This window comes from Lutra lutra, chromosome 13, assembly GCF_902655055.1.
Source record: "Lutra lutra chromosome 13, mLutLut1.2, whole genome shotgun sequence".
Lineage (NCBI taxonomy): Eukaryota > Metazoa > Chordata > Mammalia > Carnivora > Mustelidae > Lutra > Lutra lutra.
Window position 1 is genome coordinate 25725582 of NC_062290.1, and position 25415 is coordinate 25750996.

At 39.7% G+C, this 25415-nt stretch overlaps 1 protein-coding gene across 1 annotated transcript in view; it reads right to left on the reverse strand.

Annotated features, from left to right (window-relative positions):
* Nucleotides 1-25415, reverse strand: part of KIF27 (kinesin family member 27) — a 99661-nt gene that overhangs the window by 49377 nt on the left and 24869 nt on the right. The window contains exons 3-6 of the mRNA XM_047699673.1: nt 24013-24213; nt 19675-20633; nt 13282-13425; nt 7507-7713 (exon numbers count right to left, since the gene is read on the reverse strand). Of these exons, the coding sequence (XP_047555629.1) occupies nt 7507-7713; nt 13282-13425; nt 19675-20633; nt 24013-24213 (1511 nt within the window). The remainder of the gene's footprint in view (nt 1-7506; nt 7714-13281; nt 13426-19674; nt 20634-24012; nt 24214-25415) is intronic.

Genomic DNA, 25415 nt, shown 5'->3' on the forward strand with positions numbered 1-25415 from the left:
GACTCGATCCCAGGACACTGGGATCATGACCTGAGCCGAAGGCAGCTACTCAACCAACTGAGCCACCCAGGCGTCCCTTTTTTTTTTTTTTTAAGATTTTTATTTATTTGACAGATCACAAGTAGGAAGAGAGGCAGGCAGAGAGAGAGAGGAGGAAGCAGGCTCCCCACCAAGCAGAGAGCCGGATGCGGGGCTCGATCCCAGGACCCTGGGACCATGACCTGAGCCGAAGGCAGAGGGCCCAACCCACTGAGCCACCCAGGTGCCCCAAATATCACAGCTCTTAAACACAGCACAGGTACTCCCCAACCATGTGAAAGCCATATACAGTGTGATAAGAAGCAATGACACGTTGTGTACTACGCTGCAGGAAATCCAAATGGATTTACTCACACTTTACATGTGGTGGTGAGGGATAGCCGACTTAATGCTGTAAGTGACACAGTTAACATGTATCATGGATAAATAGATTTTCATGGCCCAGCCTGGGAACTTTCTATATTATAACATGCTTTTATTAGCAATGCACCTTAAGCTCTCAAAAAACAACCTTGGAGGGGCACCTGAGTGGTGCGGTCAGTTAAGCATCTCTCTCTTTTTTTTTTTCCTTCTTTTTTTTTTTTTTTAAGATTTTATTTATTTATTCAACAGACAGAGATCACAAGCAGGCAGAGAAAAAGGCAGAGAGAGAGAGGAGGAAGCAGGCTCCCTGCTGAGCAGAGAGCCTAACTCGGGGCTCGATCCCAGGACCCTGGGGTCACGACCTGAGCCGTAGGCAGAGGCTTTAACCCCCTGAGCCACCCAGGCGCCCCAGCATCTGACTCTTGATATTGGCTCAGGTCGTGATCTCAGGGTTGTGGGATCAAGCCCTACATCAGGCTCTGCACTCAGCAGGGAGTCTGCTGGAGATTCTTTCTCTCCCTCTGCCCCCACCCCATGCTTGTTCACATGCTTGCCCCCCCAAAATAATAAATAAATCTTTTTTTAAATGACCTTGGAAAACAACAACAAAAATTAGAAACTGCCTTTATTCATTTATTCTAGTTTGAGTCACCAAATACTTCCTTTTTCTTTCTTTTTTTTACATTTTATTTATTTACTTGACAAAGATCACAAGTAGGCAGAAGGACAGAGAGAAGAGGGAGGGAAGCAGGCTCACCGCTGAGCAGAGAGCCTGATGCGGGGCTCAATCCCAGGACCCTGAGATCATGACCTGAGCCGAAGGCAGAGGCTTAACCCACTGAGCCACCCAGGCGCCCCCAAATATTTCCTTTTTCACCACCTCTTTGTAATCGGACCTCAGAATTTTTTCTCAAAAAAGCCAAATGAAATATTAGAGGAAACATTCGATTTATTACCAGAAATAATTATAAGCTATTAAAATTTTAACATAGAGTGGAATATGTATAACACAGATTCAAGTGATTTAAGTCTCTTACATAATCCCTCCCAGAAAAGCCTTCCTAATGCTAAAGATTCCTTAATATCTGACTTTTGTAGCTCTGCTGTTGGCCACCTAATAAGACCATCTGTCATACGGGTACCATGACGGATGCAGAATAAAGTTTTTAGGTGGATTCCCCATCCTGGCCTGTGAGGGAGTAGGGAGGGGAATTACTTACAGAAGAACCAACTCAGAAGTATTAATTTAACAAGCACAATTACCCACAGGTTCATTTTGCCCGCACAACAAACAGGCATAGGGGTTTCTCTTTGTCACAGGAATGGGAATTAATTTCAGGAGCAAATAAAATCTTTTATTCAGAGTCAAATTTTGTTCTCTAGAATCATAACTTGCTTTTAAAATTCCTGTCTACAAAGAAAACCAAATGATCCAGCTTTATAATGAAGACCAAATAAATTCCACAATAATTAATGATATTTAGCAAATTAATTCCTTAACAGTCATCCCACCCAAGACAAGGTGTTCTTTGCCTCTTGTGGGCTCACAAAGGGTTTTATAACCTGGGCCCTTCCCACCTAAGTCCTGAGTCCTGCTCCCCCTGAATTGCTTCTGTATTCCATAGCTCCCCACTTGAGCACTTTCAACCATAACCCCAAATAGTACTGATCACTACGTAAGTACTCAAATAAGCTGATTAATAACTCAGGTAACTGAGGTGTCTACAACTAGAAGCCAATATTTTATTCTAATCATTTTTTCCTAGAATTATACAGCCACAAGGCTAGAGAGAACTTTAAAGCTTACTGAGTTCAACAATTCACCCCATATCTGACTCTCATCTATAACGTAACTTCTGCTGAAACATTGGTTGCAGGGGCCCTCACAAGCCCTGGGGCCTCGAAAATCATCTCTGGCAGTTTTCACTGATTAACCTTTCTTTATATTCCCATAGACGACTTCTCTGTAGTCCTACTTCTAGAGACAAAATATAACAATAACGATAAGCCTTCAAATATTTTTTTAAATTTTATTTATTTATTTGAGAGGAGAGAGAGCATGAGCAGGGAGAAGGAGAAGCAGACTCCCCGCTGAGCTTAGAGCCTGACACAGGGCTCGATCCCAGCTCCCTGAGATCATGACCTGAGCCGAAGGCAGATGCTTAACTGACTGAGCCACCCCAGCACCCAAAGCCTTCAAATATTTGAAAACAGGCATCATGTCCCCTCTGAATCAGAGTAAGTCCAGAGTTACTTCGGATGTTCACCAAGGTCCTTAAGCAACCTGGTTCTCTGAAAATAATCTAATTTGACTTAAAATGTTGTACCTAGACCTGAACTTGATGTTTCACATCATCATACAGAAAGATAATCTCCTACTAGTGATGCATTTGATTTGGATTCATGAGATACGCTACAACGTCGCTCAAGTCATTCACCATACACTGTACAAATTTTGTACAAAATTTCAATCAACAGGGGCGCCTGGGTGGCTCAGTGGGTTAAAGCCTCTGCCTTCAGCTCAGGTCATGATCCCAGGGTCCTGGGATCGAGCCCCACATCGGGCTCTCTGCTCAGCGGGGAGCCTGCTTCCTCCTCTCTCTCTCTCTCTGCCTAATTGTGATCTCTGTCAAATAAATAAATAAAATCTTTAAAAAAATTTTTTTCAATCAACAGTTCCACAAAGGTTTATGAGATATAATTTGTCACTTTGCTACTGTGACGCTGGTGTATACTGCTGGAACGAGCTGCACAGCAAAGGAACCTGGTCTAAGCTAGGCAGACACATCTTCTCTGTGTTCTGCTGTGTTCATTCTTCACCCTGAGCAACTATGTATGCAAAGAATTAAAAAGGAAAGCAAAACAAAAACTAAATATCCCAAGCCTTCCTGTGAGATAAAATCTTAGTGAAACTGTTCACATGTAGTGTGGGGTTATGCACAGAAACTTTGTGACATTTTCATTCAGAAAAAAGCAAGATTTTACAGATATTTCCACTTTTGTGAAGTTGGAGATTGCAGAAGATTTTTAAAATATATACCTCAAGAATACTTTGGTTGGGGTGCCTGGGTGGCTCAGTGGGTTAAGCGTCTGCCTGTGGCTCAGGTCATGATCCCAGGGTCCTGGGATCAAAGAGTTCCACATCAGGCTCCTTCCTCTACAAGGAGCCTGTTTCTCCCTCTCCCTTTGCCCACCACTCCCCCTGCTTGTGCTTACTCTCTCTTTAGCAAATAAATAATATCTTTTAAAAAGAATACTTTGGTTGGTTTTCTTAGCATACAATTATGTGAAGTACTGAAAGTGATATTAGGGACGCCTGGGTGGCTCAGTCAGTTAAGCCTCTGCCTTCAGCTCAGGTCATGATCCCAGGATCGTGGGATCGAGTCCCTCATTGGTCTCCCTGCTCAGTGGGGAGCTTCTCCCGCTACCCACTGCTCTTCCTGCTTGTGATCTCTTTCTCTAACAAATAAAAAAAATTTTTTTTAAGTGTATTAGTTTACCCATTGCTTTTATTTCTGTTTTATATCATATTTTATCAAATCTGAAATGCTATCAATTGTAAGACACACCATTATTTTTATTCTATCGAGAAGGAAAAAAAGCTGTCAAACCATGACATGCCATCAATTATAAAACATACCCTGCCATCAAAGATGATAAAATGTGAAAAAAATGTAAGTCTTATGATCAATGAAATGACCCAGGTTTTCATCAGCATTTGTGATATTATATTATACCTAAGCACTGACTGGGACCACCTCTGTAATTTTTTCTTTCTAAAGTGCCCTGCATATGTATAATACTGGCTCTTGGCTTCAAATGTATCATATTTACCATGTTAAGAAAGTAGAAACCTGTTGTACTTTTTTTTTTAAGTTTAAATCAAGATTCAATAGATAAGTTTTTGGTACTACTGAGACAGGTGTTTTTTCTCTTTTTTCCTGTTAATTTGATAAATAATTTGGAAACTTTTCCTTTTATTTACCTGTAAACTATTTAGTTGCGGGGTGCGATTTCATTAGGAATTCTGAATAAGTAGATATATCCCATAATTCCATTTTCAGATTAGGAAATAATTGAAAACAAATGTGTAATGATAGGAAAAGGTACACATCTGTATGCCCCTATGATAAATATTATTCAGCTATTAAAAATCATGATGTTATAAGAGAATACTTAATGACTGTCAAATGTTCATGATATGTTGAGAAAAGCCAGTGATTAAAGTACATCCATAAACATAACAAATAATACTTTTAAAATTAAAGAACTTTTCGCTCTTTCCCTCCAATATGTGTAAACAAGCACAGAAGAAATATTTCCTTTAAAAAATACATTTCTGGGGCATCTGGATGACTCAGTAGGTTAAGCCTCTGCCTTCAGCTCAGGTCGTGATCTCAGGGTCCTGGGATCGAGACCCGCATCGGGCTCTCTGCTCAGCAGGGAGCCTGCTTCCCCCCCCACCACCTACTCGTGATCTCTGTCAAATAAATAAATAAATAAAATCTTTAAAAAAAAATACATTTCCAATAAAGAACAGAACAAAAGAAATATTTCCTCATATGAGGACTATTTGCACTTCAAGAAAATATCAGAGGGGCGCCTGGGTGGCTCAGTGGGTTAAGCCGCTGCCTTCGGCTCAGGTCATGATCCCAAGTCCTGGGTTCGAGCCCCACATCAGGCTTTCTGCTCAGCAGGGAGCCTGCTTCCTCCTCTCTCTCTGCCTACTTGTGATTTCTCTCTGTCAAATAAATAAATAAAATCTTTAAAAAAAAAAAAGAAAGAAAATATCAGAGCTAATGAACTCTAAAAGAAATTAACAGAGCTAGAAAATATTAGCTAGACTTCTGCCAAGGAGGCAAAACTCCAGGGAGAAAATGAAGTGGCATTTCAGATGTCCTCTTCAGTGTAATTCAGTTAGTCCTGGTATTCAGTACGAAACCCCCGCCTCACTCTTAGAACAATGGAACAGTAAGCAGGACAGGGCCGGCCATACGATGTGTCTTTCCACGCGAGCCTGCCTTCTCACTCTGCTGCAGCAACCACCCAAACAAGACACCTGGCCTGGATTCCTGGACACACGCCAGGAAAAAGAGAACCACCCCCATCCCCCAAGCTGCTGATCCTATAACTTTTGTATCTTCTTCCTTTCCCCACCTTTTAGTGGCTAACAGGGCTCTTTCAGGGTAGAAGGAAAATTTTTAAAAACAAAACAAAACTAAGGATTCTGCTCTTCTGAAACAATAACCATGGAACTCATTATTCCAGTCATGTCTGTTTCAAGTCTAATCAAACAGCTAGAGGTAAGAACCCCTAAGGGCCTAACCTTTTTCAAGAGCCCACAGAAGTCTATCTCCTCAGACTATGCCAGCGCGCACAAGGGTATGTATGAATGTATGTATGTCGTAAAAAACGAAAAAGACTGAGAAAGTATAATTATGTATGACTTTTGTAATCAGGGGGAAGAACACCCAAATGTTATTTTTAAAAAACAAAAGAATAGAAGAAGCGGAAAATTCTTTCCCATTACTAGCCAATAGTTAATTAATTACAGAAGATATATAATTTTAAAGTTGAATTAAGTTATCAAATTTGAATCCTGCAAAGAATGTGCCCTTTGTCATGTTCCACGAAAATTTATCACGTATTTAGCCATAAAGAACATGTCAATAACTCTACAAAGTAAAGCTGAGATTAATAATAACAGTGACTTAGGGTGCCTGGGTGGCTCAGTCGGTTAAGCCTCTGCCTTCGCCTCAGGTCATGATCTCAGGGTCCTGGGGTCGAGTCCCACATCAGGCTCCCTGCTCTATAGGAAGCCTGCTTCTCTTTCTCCCACTCCCTCTGCTGTGTTCCCACTCTTGCTGTGTCTATCTCTGTCAAATAAATAAATAAAATCTTTTAAAAAATAATAACAGTGATTTAAATGTTAAAACCCAATCACTCAGAATAGGTGAGTATTCTCCGGTAAAAGGAGCATCTGTCTTGCTCGCTCTGAGGCACGAACCTGGGACACAAGAGATGCAACCGTGCGCATGTGCCAGAGACGCAGTGTGCCAGTTTCCAATTCACTATCTCATGTAAATCCTCTACACCCTCCTTAACATCTCCCCTAGTCTGACAGAAAAGGACCCTGGGGCTCACACAGGTTTAGGCATATGTACAGCAGACCTATGCACAGAGCTGCTCACACCCCAGCCCGCCCGAGGGCACAGCCTCTTAACACCTCTCCTACTATTCATCCCTTTAACTGTAACCCTCAGAGACCCAAACAAATCATTTCCCTTCATAAAACTAATCAATAGAAACCAAAATTCATGAATCTTTTAATCTTTTCCTTTAGAGATTTCTATTCCACTAGAGATTTCTTGTTTTCCTTTTTTCTTTTTTAAGATTTTATTTATTTATTTGTCAGAGAAAGAGAGCACAGGCAGTGGGAAAAGCAGGCAGAGGGAGCCGTAGACTCCTCGCTGAGCAGGGACCCGGATGCGGAACTCGATCCCAGGACCCTGAGATCACGACCTGAGTTGAAGGCAGGTGTTTAAACCACTGAGCCACTCAGACGTCCTGAGATTCCTTGTTTTTCAAGAAAAATCTGTACGCATGTATTTACCACCCACGCAAATATTTATAAACAAAAATTAAAATGAAACTTCATACTAATCCTCAGAGACTTGATTATGTTAGCTTGACAAGTCCGAATAACAGATAAATGTCATTTTGAAAATAATAAAACAGGCCAAATAAATCAAAATAAATACCCTCTAATCTTCCCACAACCTTGGTGTGGCTAAAGAAAGAAAAAAAAATTCATGAAGCTATCAGACTAAAGCGTGTCTGAAAATATGATGGCAAAGGATAGCTTTTTCTCCTTGGTGAATATAGACATCATCTTCAACTATTTCTTCCAAATATAACTATACATTCTCCTATTTATTAATTTATTATTTAAAAGAAGCCTGATGAAAAAAGAAAGAATATGCATAAAAGTCCATGAAATCAAACAGAAAAAAACCCTGCTGAGATCATGCAAATACACTGTGATATCATAAAGAATATTTTTTAAATCTCAAAACCAGAAAGAGATTAATGTCTCGACATTACCTTCCTGGAACCTGGTCTAGCTGGAATATAAATGTAATGTCCCAGACGAGAATCAAAGGGTACAGTGCACGGCCTCTTCGAGGCTGTCCTGGTGTCTGGCCCGTCTCCACAAGGTTCCGTAGCTGAAGAGGTCATTGACAGGTTAAGTTTTGATAGTTCTTCACTCAGTTGATCCACAAGAAGTTGTTGTTCTATTATTTTTTCATTCTTTGTAGAAAAGAGATGCACATTTTTAAAATAGAGAACCTCCATATGTGTGTAATGGTTAAAAATAAATTGTACATTGCCCCAAACCATAACTACCTTAACGGTACCAAAAACTCTCATTTCTCCACTGGTGAGTCTTCTGATACGATACTCACCAGCATCCAGGATCGTTCTGAAGGCTAAAATCTTTTGAAAAGGAAGCAAGGACAGACAGAGAGCCTGAAGAGATAACTACTCAAAGAAAATGCCCCACACACTGTGGTTGGTTTGTCATCCTGAAGCACTCTGATTTGTTGGTCTTTATAAACGGTTGGCCTTTCTGAGGGAAATCCAAGTGGTAACAAGAGAGAAGAAAGTTGCAAGTGGACAAAGCATTGCAAATGGCTGAGATGGCAGCAAAGGAGACGAGCTGGTGACAGGTAGGGTTAAGTGAAAGCCTTTACTCAGTGCCAAAGAAAGCCCAAGCACAAAGAGATAAAAGATAGGTAACTGATAGTCCTAGGAGAAAAAAGAACTTGGAAATCAAAAGCTGAACAAATTGTGTATCAGAATGTGTGTGTGTGTGTGTGTGTTTGTGCACGTGCACACGCATGTGTGGCTTAGCTTTCTATGTGTCCTCTAAAAAACATTTTTTCAGGTATATCCAGTCCAGCAAGCTCTAACATCAATCTCTGTTATATCAGCACAAAGTTAAGTAAACAAGAAATTGTCATTCATCTTAATACTTCACATGTACTACAATGTTCAAATGGGGGGAGAAAACCCAAAAGTTTCACAGTGCTAATGCTAAGCTATAAAAAGTCGACCTTATAAAAAATTCACGTATTCAGATAATTAAAGTATATGTCAATGGCATATATTGGAATCTTTGTATTTTCTGGGAAAGGGTAAAATACCAATTATATTAGACTTTATTCAATCAAGAGCGTATGGTATACGCTCCAGGAAAACCACCAAAACCATAAAGAATACAAGTATAAAACCTGAGCTCATGAAGTAAAAACAGAAAAATTAAAAATGTACAATGAATCCAAAAGAAGGTAAGAAAAGAGAAAAAAAGAACATAGAGCAGAATAAGTAAATGGTGGAATTACAACCAAAATATAAGAGGCATTAAATTCATAAGTGAACTAAGTAATCCAATTAAAATATTATAATTCATCAGAGAGGATTATAAAATTATATAACTTGCTGGTTACTAAGAAACACCACTAAAATAGACACACAAAGATGAAAAATGAGATGGAGAAAGACACATTATGTAATATTAATCAAAAGAAAGCTAGTAGGGCTATGTGCACACCCAAGTAGATTTTAAGGCAAAAACCATTAGAAAAGGTAAAAAATATTTAAAAAGGGGACTGGGTGGCTCTGTGGGTTAAAGCCTCTGCCTTCAGCTCAGATCATGATCCGAGGGTCCTGGGATAGAGCCCCACATAGGGCTCCCTACTCAGCAGGGAGCCTGCTTCCCCCTCTTTCTCAGCCTGCCTCTCTGCCTACTTGTGATCTCTCTCTCTGTCAAATAAATAAATAAGATCTTTAAAAGAAAATTAAAAAGTTGAATTCACCAGGATGATGTAACAATCATGCATTTCTATGTACTTAATAACACATCTTCAATACGTAGAATGCAAAAATTGTCAGAACTATAACAAAAAGACCCCAAGAATTAGTAAAAATATAGATGTACAGGGGCACCTGGGTGGCTCAGTTGGTTAAGCATCCAACTCTTGATTTTTGACTCAGGTCACGATCTCAAGGTCGTGAGATCCAGCCCTGCGTAAGGCTCTGCACTCAGTGTGGAGTCTGACTAAGATCCTCTCTCTCCATTATAAGGCAAAAAAAAAAAAAAAAGAAAGAAAAATTCTCTCTCTGCTCCCTCAGCCCCCTGCCCCCACTCATGCATGCACTCTCTCTCAAATAAATAAATAAAATCTTAAAAAAAAAAAAAGATGGGGCGCCTGGGTGGCTCAGTGGGTTAAGCCTCTGCCTTCGGCTCAGGTCATGATCTCGGGGATCCTGGGATCAAGTCCCGCGTCGGGCTCTCTGCTCAGCAGGAAGCCTGCTTCCCTCTCTCTCTCTCTCTCTTTCTGCCTGCGTCTCTGTCTACTTGTGATCTCTCTCTGTCAAATAAACAAATAAAATCTTAAAAAAAAAAAAAAAGAAAAAAAAAAGAAAATGTCCATCACCAAAAAAGTCCATCAATAGTAGAATAGAGTCAAGCAGAGTCAATTATCATATGGTTTCACTTACTTGTAGAGCACAAGGAATAACACAGAGAACATGGGGAGATGGAGAGGAGAAGTGAGTTGGGGTAAATCCTAGGGGAGATTGTGAGAGACTGTGGACTCTGAGAAACAAACTGAGAGTTTTGGAGGGGAGGGGGTGGGGGGATGGGTGAGATTGGTGGTGGATATTAAGGAGGGTACGTATTGCGTGGAACACTGAGCATGGTGCATAAACAATGAATCTTGGAACACTGAAAAAATAAAATAAAATTTTTTAAAAATAGTAGAATAGAAATATAAATTGCAATATATTCATACAATGAAATCCTGTATAGCTATAAACTGTAACAAGCTATAGTTACATTGTGGATGAATCAGAACAAAAAGATATTCAATAAAAGCAACTAGATACTAAAGAATATACATACTGAAGGATTAAATTTATAAAAATTCCAAAATGTAAACTGTAGTGTTCAGGGATACATAGTAAAACCACAAAGCAAAGCAGAGAAAGCATTACTCTGAAGTAAGGAAAGTGACTCTCTCTGAGCAGGACGAACTAAGGACTTGTGAGGGGCTGACAGTTTACTATGTCTTTTTTTTTTTAAGATTTATGTTGTTAAGTTTTTATTTAAATACCGGTTAGTTAACACACAGGGTAATATTAGTTTCAGGTATACAATAGAGTGACTCAACACCTGCATACAATAGCCGGAGCTCATCACAACAGGTGCATACCTTAATCCCCATCACCTGTTTCCTCCAACCCTCGCCCCCTTCGCTGGTAACCATCAGTTTGTTCTCTATAATTAATAGTCTTTTTCTTGGTTTGCCTCTCTCACCTTTTTTCCCCTATGCTTATTTGTTTTGTTTCCTAAATAGGAGGCTAAGACAGAAAAGTTGAAAGATTTAACCAGAGTTAAAGAGCAAATCACTGATGGGAGTATGAAGGGATGATCTAATAAATTTTAAAGTTTGTGTCTACCTTCCAGCTCTTATCACCATCACATTGCCTGTTACCTTGGCAAATAAGAGAATGGAAAGACACAGAGAAAATGCAACCATCATACAATGTGCAAATTAAGTTCCTGGATATCATCTTCCTATTTGTGAAGGATAAATCAGGGTAACAATAAAAATGTTTTCCCCTTACACTGATTTAGGGGAAAAACTCTAATAACACTTTTAGTTGCCTGAAACTGCAACTGAAACCTATTTTTGTAAACACTCCCATTTATCATTTAAAATGCTCCTGTTACAGAGTAGAGAACCCAGATATGGACCCTCAACTCTATGGTCAAATAATCTTCGACAAAGCGGGAAAAAATATACAGTGGAAAAAAGACAGTCTCTTCAATAAATGGTGCTGGGAAAATTGGACAGCTATATGTAGAAGAATGAAACTCGACCATTCTCTTACACATACACAAAGATAAACTCGAAATGGATAAAAGACCTCAATGTGAGACAGGAATCCATCAGAATCCTAGAGGAGAACACAGGCAGTAACTTCTTCGATATCAGCCACAGCAACTTCTTTCAAGATATGTCTCCAAAAGCAAAGGAAATGAAAGCGAAAATGAACTTTTGGGACTTCATCAAGATCAAAAGCTTCTGCACAGCAAAGGAAACAGTCAAGAAAACAAAGAGGCAACCCACGGGATGGGAGAAGATATTTGCAAATGACAGTACAGACAAAAGGTTGATATCCAGGATCTATAAAGAACTTCTCAAACTCAACACACACAAAAGATAATCATATCAAAAAATGGGCAGAAGAGGGACGCCTGGGTGGCTCAGTTGGTTAAGCAGCTGCCTTCGGCTCAGGTCATGATCCCAGCGTCCTGGGATCGAGTCCCACATCGGGCTCCTTGCTCATCAGGGAGCCTGCTTCTCCCTCTGCCTCTGCCTGCCATTCTGTCTGCCTGTGCTTGCTCTCTCTCCCTCTCTCTCTCTGACAAATAAATAAAATCTTTTAAAAAAAAAATGGGCAGAAGATATGAACAGACACTTCTCCAATGAAGACATACAAATGGCTATCAGACACATGAAAAAATGTTCATCATCACTAGCCACCAGGGAGATTCAAATTAAAACCACATTGAGATACCACCTTACACCAGTCAGAATGGCCAAAATTAGCAAGACCGGAAACAACGTGTGTTGGAGAGGATGTGGAGAAAGGGGAACCCTCTTACACTGTTGGTGGGAATGCAAGTTGGTGCAGCCACTTTGGAGAACAGTGTGGAGATTCCTTAAGAAATTAAAAATAGAGCTTCCCTATGACCCTGCAATTGCACTACTGGGTATTTACCCCAAAGATACAGATGTAGGGACGCCTGGGTGGCTCAGTGGGTTAAAGCCTCTGCCTTTGGCTCAGGTCATGATCCCAGGGTCCTGGGATCGAGTCCTGCATCAGGCTCTCTGCTCAGCAGGGAGCCTGCTTCCTCCTCTCTTTGCCTGCCTCTCTGCCTACTTGTGATCTCTGTCTGTCAAATAAATAAATAAAATCTTAAAAAAAAAAAAAAAGATACAGATGTAGTGAAAAGAAGGGCCATCTGTACCCCAATGTTTATAGCAGCAATGGCCACGGTCGCCAAACTGTGGAAAGAGCCAAGATGCCCTTCAACGGACGATGGATAAGGAAGATGTGGTCCATATACACTATGGAGTATTATGCCTCCATCAGAAAGGATGAATACCCAACTTTTGTAGCAACATGGACAGGACTGGAAAAGATTATGCTGAGTGAAATAGCAGAGAGAGTCAATTATCATATGGTTTCACTTATTTGTGGAGCATAACGAATAACATGGGAGACATGGGACATAGGGAGATGGAGAGGAGAAGGGAGTTGAGGAAAATTGGAAGGGGAGATGAACCATGAGAGACTATGGACTCTGAAAACTGAGGGTTTTGAAGGGGCGGGGGGTGGGAGGTTGGGGGAGCCAGGTGGTGGGTATTAAGGAGGGCACATATTGCATGGAGCACTGGGTGCGGTGCAAAAACAATGAATTCTGTTATGGTGAAAAGAAATTTAAAAAAAAAATACCATTTAATAGATTATTTATTTTATTTTTCTGGGTTCTTTGCATCATCTTTGAATATTGTATCTCATATATAGTGGCTACAAAAAATGTTTTGTGTCATATTATTCACTTAAAAATAAATAAAGGTTTTGTCAAACAAAACAAAAACAAAAACAAAAAACAATGAATTCTGTTGTGCTAAAAAGAAATAAATAAAAAAAATTTTTTTAAATAAATAAATAAAATGCTCCTGTTTAGTGAAGTACTAGTTCAACTAAATCTACCGCTCTAAATACATTAAGAAACTCTACCTGTAATCTATTCACTTTCTGCGCTTCTTTCAAAGATACCACGTGGCCTTTGTTTTCCTGGACCATCATTTGCACTTGGTTCTTTAGTTCCTTCACCTCCAGTTCTCTTTGATGAAACACAACTTCATCGGCAGCCAGCGCACACTGGGAGGAGGGAAAGAGAGCACAAGAGATTCACCAGGTTAAACATTCAGGAGAGCCCAGAAATTACCACAGAAACTGGGGATTTATTGACGATTTGATGATGTTTCTTGAAATTTTTCTTATCCTATTCACTTTCAAGATTTTTCTCTCCTCGTTAGGAGAAAGAAACAGTGTCGAGGACCTAGCATGACTATAACCTAAGAATTAATTACTGTAATGATAGAAAATTTTTCCTGGTTTTAGTTCCTGATTTTTAAAACCAAAAAGTTACTCAGTTTCTAGAGTGAACTCAGTTAAGATTTTTACAAGTTTGCTAGAAGTGCCATGAGATTTTTAATGTGGGCTTTTAAAAATCAAAGAGGTTGGGCGCCTGGGTGGCTCAGTGGGTTAAGCCGCTGCCTTCGGCTCAGGTCATGATCTCAGGGTCCTGGGATCGAGTCCCGCATCGGGCTCTCTGCTCAGCAGGGAGCCTGCTTCCCAATCTCTCTCTCTCTCTCTGCCTGCCTCTCTGTCTACTTGTGATCTCTCTCTGTCAAATAAATAAATAAAATCTTAAAAAAAAAAAAATCAAAGAGGTCACATTTTCCAAATTGACCTATAGAGTTAAGAATGCATTTGGGGGGCGCCTGGGTGGCTCAGTGGGTTAAGCCGCTGCTTTCGGCTCAGGTCATGATCTCGGGTTTCCTGGGATCGAGCCCAGCATCGGGCTCTCTGCTCAGCAGGGAGCCTGCTTCCCTCTCTCTCTCTCTGCCTGCCTCTCTGCCTACTTGTGATCTATCTCTGTCAAATAAATAAATAAAATCTTTAAAAAAAAAAAAAAAGAATGCATTTGGATTTTTAAATAAAGAATATCTGCTAATTTTTAAAAAGATTTATTTATTTATTTATTTGACAGACAGAGATCACAAGTAGGCAGAGAGGCAGGCAGAGAGAGAGAAAGAGAAGAGGAAACAGGCTCCCCACTGAGCAAAGAGCCCGATGTGGGGCTCGATTCCAGGACCCTGGGATCATGACCCGAGCCGAAGGCAGAGGCTTTAACCCACTGAGCCACCCAGGCGCCCCATATCTGCTAATTTTATGCACTTTCACTATGAAGAGATATTTTGAAGAGGTCTAAAAATACGGTTAAACAAAGAGTTTTCTTAATTTCTAATGAATTGTGCCTGTTTTCAAATAAACCTGGATATGCAAATAATACTGTAAAACAATTTTTAAATTAAATAAACAGAAAGAAACGTAACATTTGTCAAGAGTCTATTCTATGCCAAATAATGACTTGACATTTTAAAAATATCTCACTGAATAGACAGGGTTACTTTTTCATGAAGAAATTAAGAGATTAAGGCCTCTCCCCAAGATGACACAGTAGATAAACTAAACTCCTGATCTTCTAGCCCAGGGCCTATCTGAATCCAAAGACCATGCTCTTTCTTCTAAGCTATAGGAAAAGACAAGAACAAGTAGCTGATTTGCAAAAATGAGTATTCACTTTACATAAGATTTCATTCACAGAAACAAGCTATGTATGTGACTTCTCAAGCAATGGCATCAGGGTAGATGGGCCCCCGAACTGAGAACCCACAGCCTGAGGCCTGCCTTGATTTTGCCACAGCCTCATAGTAGCACTTAGGGTAAGGCCCTTCTTTGCTCTGCTTGGGATCCTCAAATGACCAAACAAGGAAAGGACACATGACCCTATTAGTCCTTATGACTCCACACATGTATAGGACCTATGTGACTTCTTTCATAAAATAAGCTATAACTGGGATGCCTGGGCGGCTCAGTTGGTTAAGCAGCTGCCTTCAGCTTAGGTCATGATCTCAGGGTCCTGGGATCAAGCCCTGCATCGGGCTCTCTGCTCAGCAGGGAGCCTGCTTCTCCCGCCCCCTCTCTCTCTCTGCCTGCCTCTCTGCCTACCTGTGATCTCTGTCTGTCACATAAATAAATAAAATCTTTTTTTTTTAAGATTTTATTTATTTATGTGACAGACAGAGATCACAGGTAGGCAGAGAGGCAGGCAGAGAGAGAGGAAGGGAGGCAGGCAGGCTCCCCACTGAGCAGAGAGCCCAATGTGGGGATCATGACCTGAGCCAAAAGCAGAGGCTTTAACCCACTGAGCCATCCAGGTGCCCCAAATAAATAAAATCTTTAAAAAAATAATAAAAATTAAAAAATAAAGTACTTATCTGCTTGTGTAATAGGCTCAAGGGAGCAGGGCTGAGCGAAGAGAACATCCACGCCTCTCCCTGCATAGACTTGCTATCTCCCTGCACAGAATTCATCAAGTGGCCTTCACAGTAACCCCTGGCACATGGCCCTGCATACAACTACTAAGTCCAATCACTTAGCTGTCACTAAGTCAGCCCAGGCAGGTGAAAAATGAATGAGATAATAATGAACTGGTATTTATGGTGCCTTACTCCTGGCCAGGCATCATTCTCATCATTTTATGGGAACTAGTGGTTTAATAATCTTCACAACAACCTACAAGGTGCTTGTTAATATTGTTAATATTGTTTCTATTTTATAGATGAGGAAACTGAAGCACAGAGAGGTAAAGTGTTTGCCTGAGGTCACAGAGCGAAGCAGCAAAGGAGTCAGGATTCAAACCTTGGGGGTTTGGGTACCTATGTTCTTAACTATTGTGTTTATTCTGTCTCTCTCACAGAAAAGAACAGAAAAGGAAGTTTAAAAAACAACTTTTTAAAGAGACATACAGGGTGAGGAATGACAGCTGTCATTTGTCTATTTGTTATTCAGTGGTTTCAGGATTACTAATCCTGCAAGATGGCAGACCAAAAAGACAAAAGCCATTTTTTAAAATTGGGAAATACTGGGGTACCTGGGTGGCTCAGTGGGTTATGCCTCTGTCTTCAGCTCAGGTCATGATCTCAGGGTCCTGGGATTGAGTCCTGCATTGGGCTCTCTGCTCAGTAGGGAGCCTGCTTCCCCCTCTCTCTCTGCCTGCCTCTCTGCCACCTTGTGATCTCTCTCTGTGTCAAATAAATAAATAAATAAATAAGATCTTTTAAAAAATAAAAATAAAAAAAAATAAAATTGGGAAATACTGAACATTCTGTCTCTCACTTGAAGATTAATAGCATCCACTAGCACTTTCAAAGTCCTGAGAAGTCTGGGTTCTCTCTAATCTAGCTAGCATTCCCGAAAATCATTTGCTCCTGATCCCCTTTTTCACCAAGACTGTTAATATCTTTGGAAAGTCTTAACCTTGAACGCATCATCTCGAGCAAGTGTAATTCAGGGTTTCCAACAGATGGAGAGAAAAAGTTAGTATCCACCCCATCCTCAACCAAGGGGTTTTATGGGTTTCTACTTTCAGGCACCTTAGTAGCAGGAAGGAAAAGCACTTCCTACTCCAAACCCCTACAGTGCCCCAAAGTTCAAGCTTCCCATCAACCATACTTCCCATTCTGCCAGTGTCTTATACCAAGGAGGAAGGGCCAGGCTTGCCCTATCTATAAGGAAGGTAGGGCAGAGTCACTGCTTTTAAAAAAAAAAAAAAAATCCATAATTTTAGAGGTATTACTTTAAATGCTTATATTTAAATATCAGAATCTCTGAGATAGAACCAGCAGTCCTCATAGTGTATTCAGCAAAGACCCTTTTGGCGCGTCCTTTAGGTGCTTTCAGGGCATCCAAGAGATCAAAACTATTTTCCTAATAATATTAAGCCAATATTTTCCCTGTTTACCATGCTGACATTTGCACTGATGGTACATAAGGGTGTGTAAAACTGCTGACTCCTAGCGGGAATAGGGGACATGTCACCAGACTGTACCAGGAGTCACTGTCTTCCTCACTGCCATGTACTCACAATACAAACAAATGCCAGCTTCACTTAAGAATATCTTGATGGGGGGCACCTGGGTGGCTCAGTGGGTTAAACATCTGTCTTCGGCTCAGGTCATGATCCCAGGGTCCTGGGTTCGAGCCCTGCATCAGGCTCCCTGCTTAGCAGGAAGCCTGCTTCTCCCTCTCCCACTTGCCCTGCTTGTGTTCCCTCTCTCACTGTGTCTCTCTCTGTCAAATAAATAAATAAATAAATAATCTTTTTTAAAAAAGAAAGAAAACCATCATTTCAAGGGAAACAACAATATTTGCTGCAAATGATAAAATTCAAGTTTCATGCAAAAATTAGAATTTTGGAATACATTTCTGCTGCAAGTCTGATGGGTTCCAATACTTATAGACCCTGCTGGTAAGATCAGTAGGTAAGATTAGTGAATGTAATTACTTGATGCTGTCTAATGATAGGCATCAACATTTGGAAGATCTGCATAATTTAGTAAACAAATATTTTCCACATGACCAATAAGTGACAATTTAGAATCATGTGATAAAAGATCCAAAGTACAAGATACAGTAAATTTTAAGGTATAAATATTCATATAACAAAGACAGTTTCAAATTCCACACGGCCAGTAACCATTAGGAAATCTCTACAGGTTGAGTTTTGGTGTAATAGCAAAGACAAAATATCCATAATTATCTGAAAAAGCCACTAAAAGAGTCCTCCCTTCCAACTACAAATCTATATGAAGCTGGTTTTTCTTCATGTACTTCAACTAAAACAACATATTGCCGCGAACCGAAAGCTGAAGCAGATATGAAAATCCGCCCACCTTCTATTAAGCCAGACATGTAAAATGTGAAACAATTCCACTCTTACTAACTTCTTTTGTTTTGGAAAATAGTTATCCTTCATGAAAAAAAGTTATTTATTTTACATGTAATCAGGTTACTACTGTTAGTTTTGAGTGAGTTGTTTAAATTCTTGTGTTTTAATTCTAATGTGGTAAATACTAATAGATACAGTCCCCATAAACAAAAGCTCTTTAGAGGACCTTATTTTACTTTATTTTATTATTTTTTAAAGATTTTATTTATTTATTTGACAGACAGAGATCACAAGTAGGCAGGGGGGCGGGGGAAGCAGGCTCCCCGCAGAGTAGAGAGCCCTATGCGGGGCTCGATCCCAGGACCCTGGGATCATGACCTGAGCCAAAGGCAGAGGCTTTAACCCACTGAGCCACCCAGGTACCCCTAGAGGACTTCATTTTAAAATTGTAAAGAAATCTTGTGAACAGGGCACCTGGGTGGCTCAGATGGTTAAGCCTCTGCTTTCAGCTCAGGTCACGATCCCAGGTTCTGGGATCAAGTTCCGCATTGGGCTCCCTGCTCAACGGGAAGCCTGCTTCTCCCTCTCCTGCTCCTCCTGCTTGTGCTCTCTCTCTCTCTTTCTCTGTCAAATAAATAAATAAAATCTTTAAAAAGAAATAAAAAGAAATCTTGTGAACAAAATTTTAAGAGCTGCTATAATAGAGGTTTCTTTCTAATACATATAAAAAGGTCTTTAAAAAAAAAAGGTCTTGAGGAATGATTTCTAACTAGTATGTTTTTAACTATGCATTTTCCTATTTTTTTAAAATTTTATTTATTTATTTGACAGAGAGATCACAAGTAGGCAGAGAGGCAGGCAGAGAGAGAGAGAAGGAAGCAGGCTCCCCGCCGAACAGAGAGCCCAATGCGGGGCTCGATCCCAGGACCCTGAGATCATGACCTGAGCTGAAGGCAGAGGCTTAACCCACTGAGCCACCCAGGTGCCCCGCATTTTCCTATTTTCAAAAACTGGGAGAATATCCATTTGTCTAGACCCCCATGTAAAGAGGACTGGATGTATCTTGTTTCCCATGATTTCCCCAGTGACATAAAATCTTCCCATACTGTGTGTGAATAAAAGGTGAGAAGCGTAACTCTGAATTCAATGTACATTTATATAATATGAATACGTATACCCACATCCCTTAAATACTGTCAAATAAGATGATTTCTTTGCTTGTTCAAAAAAACCAGCATTCCACACTCCAAGGATGAAGTTTATTTTTTTTCCTTCAAGAACCACCGACCCAAAGAGGAATGAAGACTCACTAACGTACAACTTCACTTTGTTTTCTGAAATTGTGTTTCTCTTCATCCTCTAAATCAATGAGCAGGTCCGCAAGATTCTGCTTCATAAATATACCAAGTGAAGATATTAAAAGAGAAAGGAAAAGGAGCTGAGAAGGTGTCAATTAAGAGGACAAAGCGGTAGGAAAAGGGAAGTAACTGAGCAAAGGCAAATGAGATTTCACACATAATCCTTTCGAAAAACTTCTGAGGTTCCAAAATGACCCTTGCCCCAGTAAAAGGAGTCGTCCAACAAGCCACCAACAAAAGGCATCCACGTACCTGGCATTTCTTCAGCTCTCGCTTCAGCTGGAGGACTGTAACATGCTGAGGCCCTTCTCCCAGGTTGCCGAGGCCGTGGCTCCCTCTGAAGGAGGTGAACACCACCTTCTTGACCTCCTGAGTCATGTTCAGCCACTCCTGCAGTTTGTGCAGCTGCTTTGGGTTCAGTCGGACGGCCTCCTTTAGGTCCACCAGGAAGGTAACGGCCTCCTCCACGCAGTTCTGGTAACACAGACATTCGCCTTGCAGCTGGGCCACTTGCTCCTCCAGAGAATGGATCCTGTTTCTCTCAGAAGTCTCCTCTGGATGGATCTGGCTGGTTTGGCTGATGCTAGCCTGTTGGCTTTGCAAAGCTTCTCGAAGCAACTTAATTTCAAACTCCATTTCGTCCATTCGGTCTGACTCGGGGCTGAAGTTTAAGGTGGGCTTGTTTCTAATGTTGCGGGCTCTGTTGGCATATTTGAGGGAATTTAAGGACTCATCAAAATCTGAGGAGGATGGGCTGACACAAGTGATCATGACAGTCTTGGCGCTGCCTCCCAGGGAATCTTTCAGAAGCCGGGTAATTTTCGCGTCCCTATATGGAATATGTGAACTCTTCCTGCGGGGGTCCCCGAGAGCGCTGATGACGTTGCCTAAAGCCAGCAACCCGCTGTTGATCTGAATGGATTCTTTGAACCGTTCGCCAGTATTCCCTGTTTTGGTTACTCTTTCGGAGCCAGCCAAGTCCACAAAGTGGAACTTCGAGACAATCTGCCGACGAGAGTACCACGATCCGTCTTCACCTGCCTCTATGTTTTTCTCCACTTGACAGATGCTGATTGTAAAAATCGCATGTGATCTACTGGAGTGCTCGTTCATTTGCGTGGTCCCTGTATGCCTGGCTGCATTCCCCATCTCCAGGAGACTCATCACCTCATCTGCGCTCTCCACCTGGCATTCTTTGGCCCCAACAATCACTTAAAACAGCAACAGCAAGTTTTTAAACCAAATTTTAATCAAAACCCAATTACAACAGTTAATATTGGCTGAACTGCCCAGGCTAAGAAAAGCTCTTTTTTTTTTTTTTTTTAATTTTTTTTATTTTTTTCAGCATAACAGTATTCATTATTTTTGCACCACACCCAGTGCTCCATGCAATCCGTGCCCTCTACAATACCCACCACCTGGTGCCCCCAACCTCCCACCCCCCACCCCTTCAAAATTCTCAGATCGTTTTTCAGAGTCCATAGTCTCTCATGGTTCACCTCCCCTTCCAATTTCCCTCAACTCCCTTCTCCTCTCCATCTCCCCTTGTCCTCCATGCTATTTGTTATGCTCCACAAATAAGTGAAACCATATGATAATTGACTCTCTCTGCTTGACTTATTTCACTCAGCATAATCTCTTCCAGAAAAGCTCTTAAAAATAAAAAAATCAATAGCACTTCAAACAACAGTGACGTCAGCAAATTCATTAAGTAATTTTAGATAATCTCCCAAAGGAACGATTTTAACAGACAGCACTCATTTTGATGTTTACATTCTAAAAGAAGTTATATATACATATATTTTAAACAATCTGATTTCTTTGGAGTCACACTCAATTCTTTAAGATGGCTGACTAAAGAAAAGCTCTTTATTCCAGTATTTTGACTTGTAGAGTCTAATAGACTTACTAAAAAAACCAAATTAAACAGAAAACTCAAAAGAATTAATCAGTAGTAGATTAATGAAGAGAAATTCATGTCTTTTGAGTTTTGTTAATATTCAAGTCATCCTTAGGCTTATGGTTTTTGGTATCGTGTGGTCATGACCAATGATAAATGACAACTTCAGTGTAAATAAAATTGATTAGTCATCTTAAAAACATGTATGCCTGGGCCGCCTGGGTGGCTCAGTGGGTTAAAGCCTCTGCCTTCGGCTCAGGTCATGATCCCAGGATCCTGGGATCGAGTCCCGCATCGGGCTCTCTGCTCAGCGGGGAGCCTGCTTCCTCCTCTCTCTCTCTCTCTCTGCCTGCCTCTCTGCCTGCTTGTGATCTCTGTCTGTCAAAAAAAAAAAAAAAACAAAAAACAAAAAACAAAAACAGGTATGCCCTACATAATAGCAGAGTATAAGATAAACAAATGTGATGGCAATTAAAAAAAAAAAAGTTTCTATTTCAAGAACAGTGGAATAAGAGCCGCAAATAAGCCAAAGCTTACTGCCCACATTATTTGTTTATATTCAAACATATTTCAAAAAGCAGCAGGCAGATTTGGGATTTGAATCAGAGCAGTAAAGCTCCTGATTCTGTGCTTGAATTACAGTGTCCCATTTCCTCTTTATACAGATCCTGTCATGTCACTGTCTTCTTGAAAAATGATCATTTTGCTTTCATTATTTCCAACATGACACCTTAACAACTGAGAACATTTAAAGTTCTAGAACCTATACTACAAACGGGGAATGCTAAAAGATCAGCAATTATAAAATAGGACAATGTAACTGTAAAGCAAAGGGTAACTTTCATAAATTTTTCCCGTTAGGCTACAGCTTAGCACGATCTCTGGTCCTCAAACCCAGCTGTGAATCACCTGGAAGTTTTATAAAAGAGAAAGTAGCAAGGCTCAGGCCCCATTCCAGACAAATTCATGAGAATTTCTGAAAAGTGGGGCCCGAAAGACAGTATTTCTTAAAAAGCTTCCACGGTGATACTGACGGTGCAGCATCCCAGGCTGGATACGAAACATTGCCTCACACACAGGAAGTAAATAAATATGTCAAACAAATACACTTTGGTAGTGAATGGAACATTACATAAGACAGATGCCAATTGGTCTTAAGACAATTTGTTGCATCTTCCCAAAACTTTTGCAGAACTGATATTAGCTATTAAGTTTATCAGGAGGGATAGTGTATACTTCTGCATTATTTGACTCTTCTACAATAAACATGTGTCATTTCTGTTATCTTCTTAACAGAAGATAAAAACACTCAATAATTATATTTTATACGATATAGGAGCTCAAAACATTGGTCTGAAGTCTGTCCAAAAAAGAGAAACTATACTGAATTATCTACTGAGACCATAGACTACTATGTCTGCTTTCTTTCTAAAAAACAAAACAAAAACCATTCTCTCCAAACATCGAGGAATGCCAGGGCTGCCAAGACAAGGCCAATTAAGAGGACAAACTTCACTGCCCCTGGAAGGCACTCTGAATGATATTACTTTCCTAACTGCTAGGAAATTTCCTCAAGGAGTCAGTGACTCCTCAGGTGGGATCCTTTATCTCCAAGAAGGGTTCTACCTAAGTATCTTTTCTAAGAGAGAAACACACCCAAGTCAGTGTTGTTAATAATAGTGAAAATCTAGAAACAGCTTAAATGTCCAAGAATGGAGCATTACTTTTAAAAAGCATAATACACTCCAAAGACAAAATTACCACATGACCACGAAGAGTCATAAGTTTGAAAAATATTTAACAGTGTGTGAAAACGCCCACAAAACAAATATTAAGTGAAAAAATAAGGAACAATGTTACACGTCAGGTTCTAAGTACATTTTAAAAAAATTTATATGTGCACAGAAAAAGAAATCTAGAAGGAAACACACCAAAAACAGAAGTTGTTCTTTCTGGGTTCTGGGATTAAAGATGATCTTCAACTTTCTTCCTTAAACTTTCCTATGTTTTCAAAATGTTCTATGCTGAACATATTACCCCTTTAAATCAGAAAAGCAGAAAGTCTTATTCTTTAAAATACTTATACTTTGACCCAACTAACCTTCTCCTATTTCCAAACAAATGGATATTTGATGAAATTAACAGGTTGTTAGCATAGAGATTCAGACCACAAGAAGCACAACGATGGACAGTGTCAATATGGAGAAGAAAACACGTAAATGGTGCAAATTTTAAAAAGAGAGAGAGAAAGAGGGAGGAGGCAACACATGTGGTGGGACAAAATCAAAGAGGAAGAAAGGAGAATTCTGGAACAACTTGGACAAACACCAAAGGAAGAAGCCATCCCCACTCTGGGGAAAACTCTGGGAGGGGAAAAAAAAAAAAAGCACGAAAACTAATTTAGCCTATTTCGAAGTCTTGTTGGAGATCAACTCAGAGCAGGGGCAATTATAGAAAATAAGTACCTTGAATTACAACTTATTAACTTAATCTTACCAACCTGTCTGAACTATGTTTCACCTGGGTGATTTAATGGATATTGGTAATCAAAAAGTTACCCAATTTTAAAGTAAAAACAAATGCATTTTGCTTCAATGTCTGTTTTAAAGATTCTTTGGAATACATCCTGAAACTCAATTAAACCACATCTATTTGCTAATGAAGGCTATCAGTTAAGTAGGCTACTTTACCTGTGTTTCCTTTTTCATCTTCTCGGATGTGAAGATCCTTCATAGATGTTTCCAATTCTAGAAGATCTCTTAGGTCTTCCTTATATACTTCGATATAAGACACTTTAATACTAAAATCAATGCTAGGGTTTTCAGAGATGTTTTGAAATATTTCTTGGATAGCTCGAGGAATGATACCCTTTTGTCCTTCCACAACTGAAGCTAAAAATTTAAAGAAAGGACATGTGAAAATTAAAATACAGGAAAGGCTAAAACCCTACATTTACAGCATATTTTTTATATAACTATATTATAAATTTTTAAAACCATAACTTCAAAATTCATGTGTAAAAGTTTCCACAATTTTTTAAACAGTTTTAAAAATTTTAAATAAGCAGAAGAATAAATTGAGACTTAAGGTTAAATATGTTAAGCCAATTTAGAAACCTACCCACCATTTGTAGCATTGTTCCATGGGAAACACATTCCAAGCTACAAAAAGCTGGCTTTCAAATGAACCTTAAAAACAGCTTCCAGGTTGAAAATTACCAATGTTTAGATCTTGGGCAGCATCCTGAAAATCTGAACCTCTATTAACTTGGACTGCCTTTCACCTAATTTAAGATGCAAGACTGCCATCATGTGGCAAGTAAAGGAAGCTATAGGTTTTTCTAATACAAAGGAAAAAATGAAGATTGAAGATTCTTTCCCTTTTTTTTTTTAAGATTTATTTTATTTATTTTAGAGACACTGTGTGTCATACGCAAACACTGAATCATAGAACACTACATCAAAAACTAATGATGTACTACTGTATGGTGACTAACATGTCATAAAAAAGAATAAATAAAATGGAATCATACCCAAAAAAATTATTTATTTTAGAGAGAATGTGTGTGTATGTGCAAGTGGGGAGAGACTCCCTGAGTGTGGATCCAACAGGATCCCAGGACCCTGAGATCATGATCTGAGCAGAAATCAAGAGTTGGTCACTTAACCCACTGAGCCACCCAGGCAACCCTAAAGATACCTTTTTGAGAGTTTACAAGAACTAGCCAACAGCATTATGTATAAATTACAGTGCAATATATGCTTTGTAGATTAGCCAGAATGTAAGGCTGATTTGAAATAGCTCATTCATTCCCCACTTCAACAGATAACAAAGCACAATAATTGAAAAGACTTATCAGAATGCTGAATTTCAAGTAATATTTATAATAAAGTTTCAATATGTATTTCAGTAATCTAAATGTCACACTTTTCAATGTTATACTTACATTCCTGAGATAGACTGTTTCAATAGAGAGAACTTGTAAAGTTTTATATCTCAACAGCCATTATTTAGCTATTATATTATTTATAGTACACACAAGTGTTTCTAGAGAATGTATGCCTGGTACAAGTCAGTAAATCCAAGGTTCTGA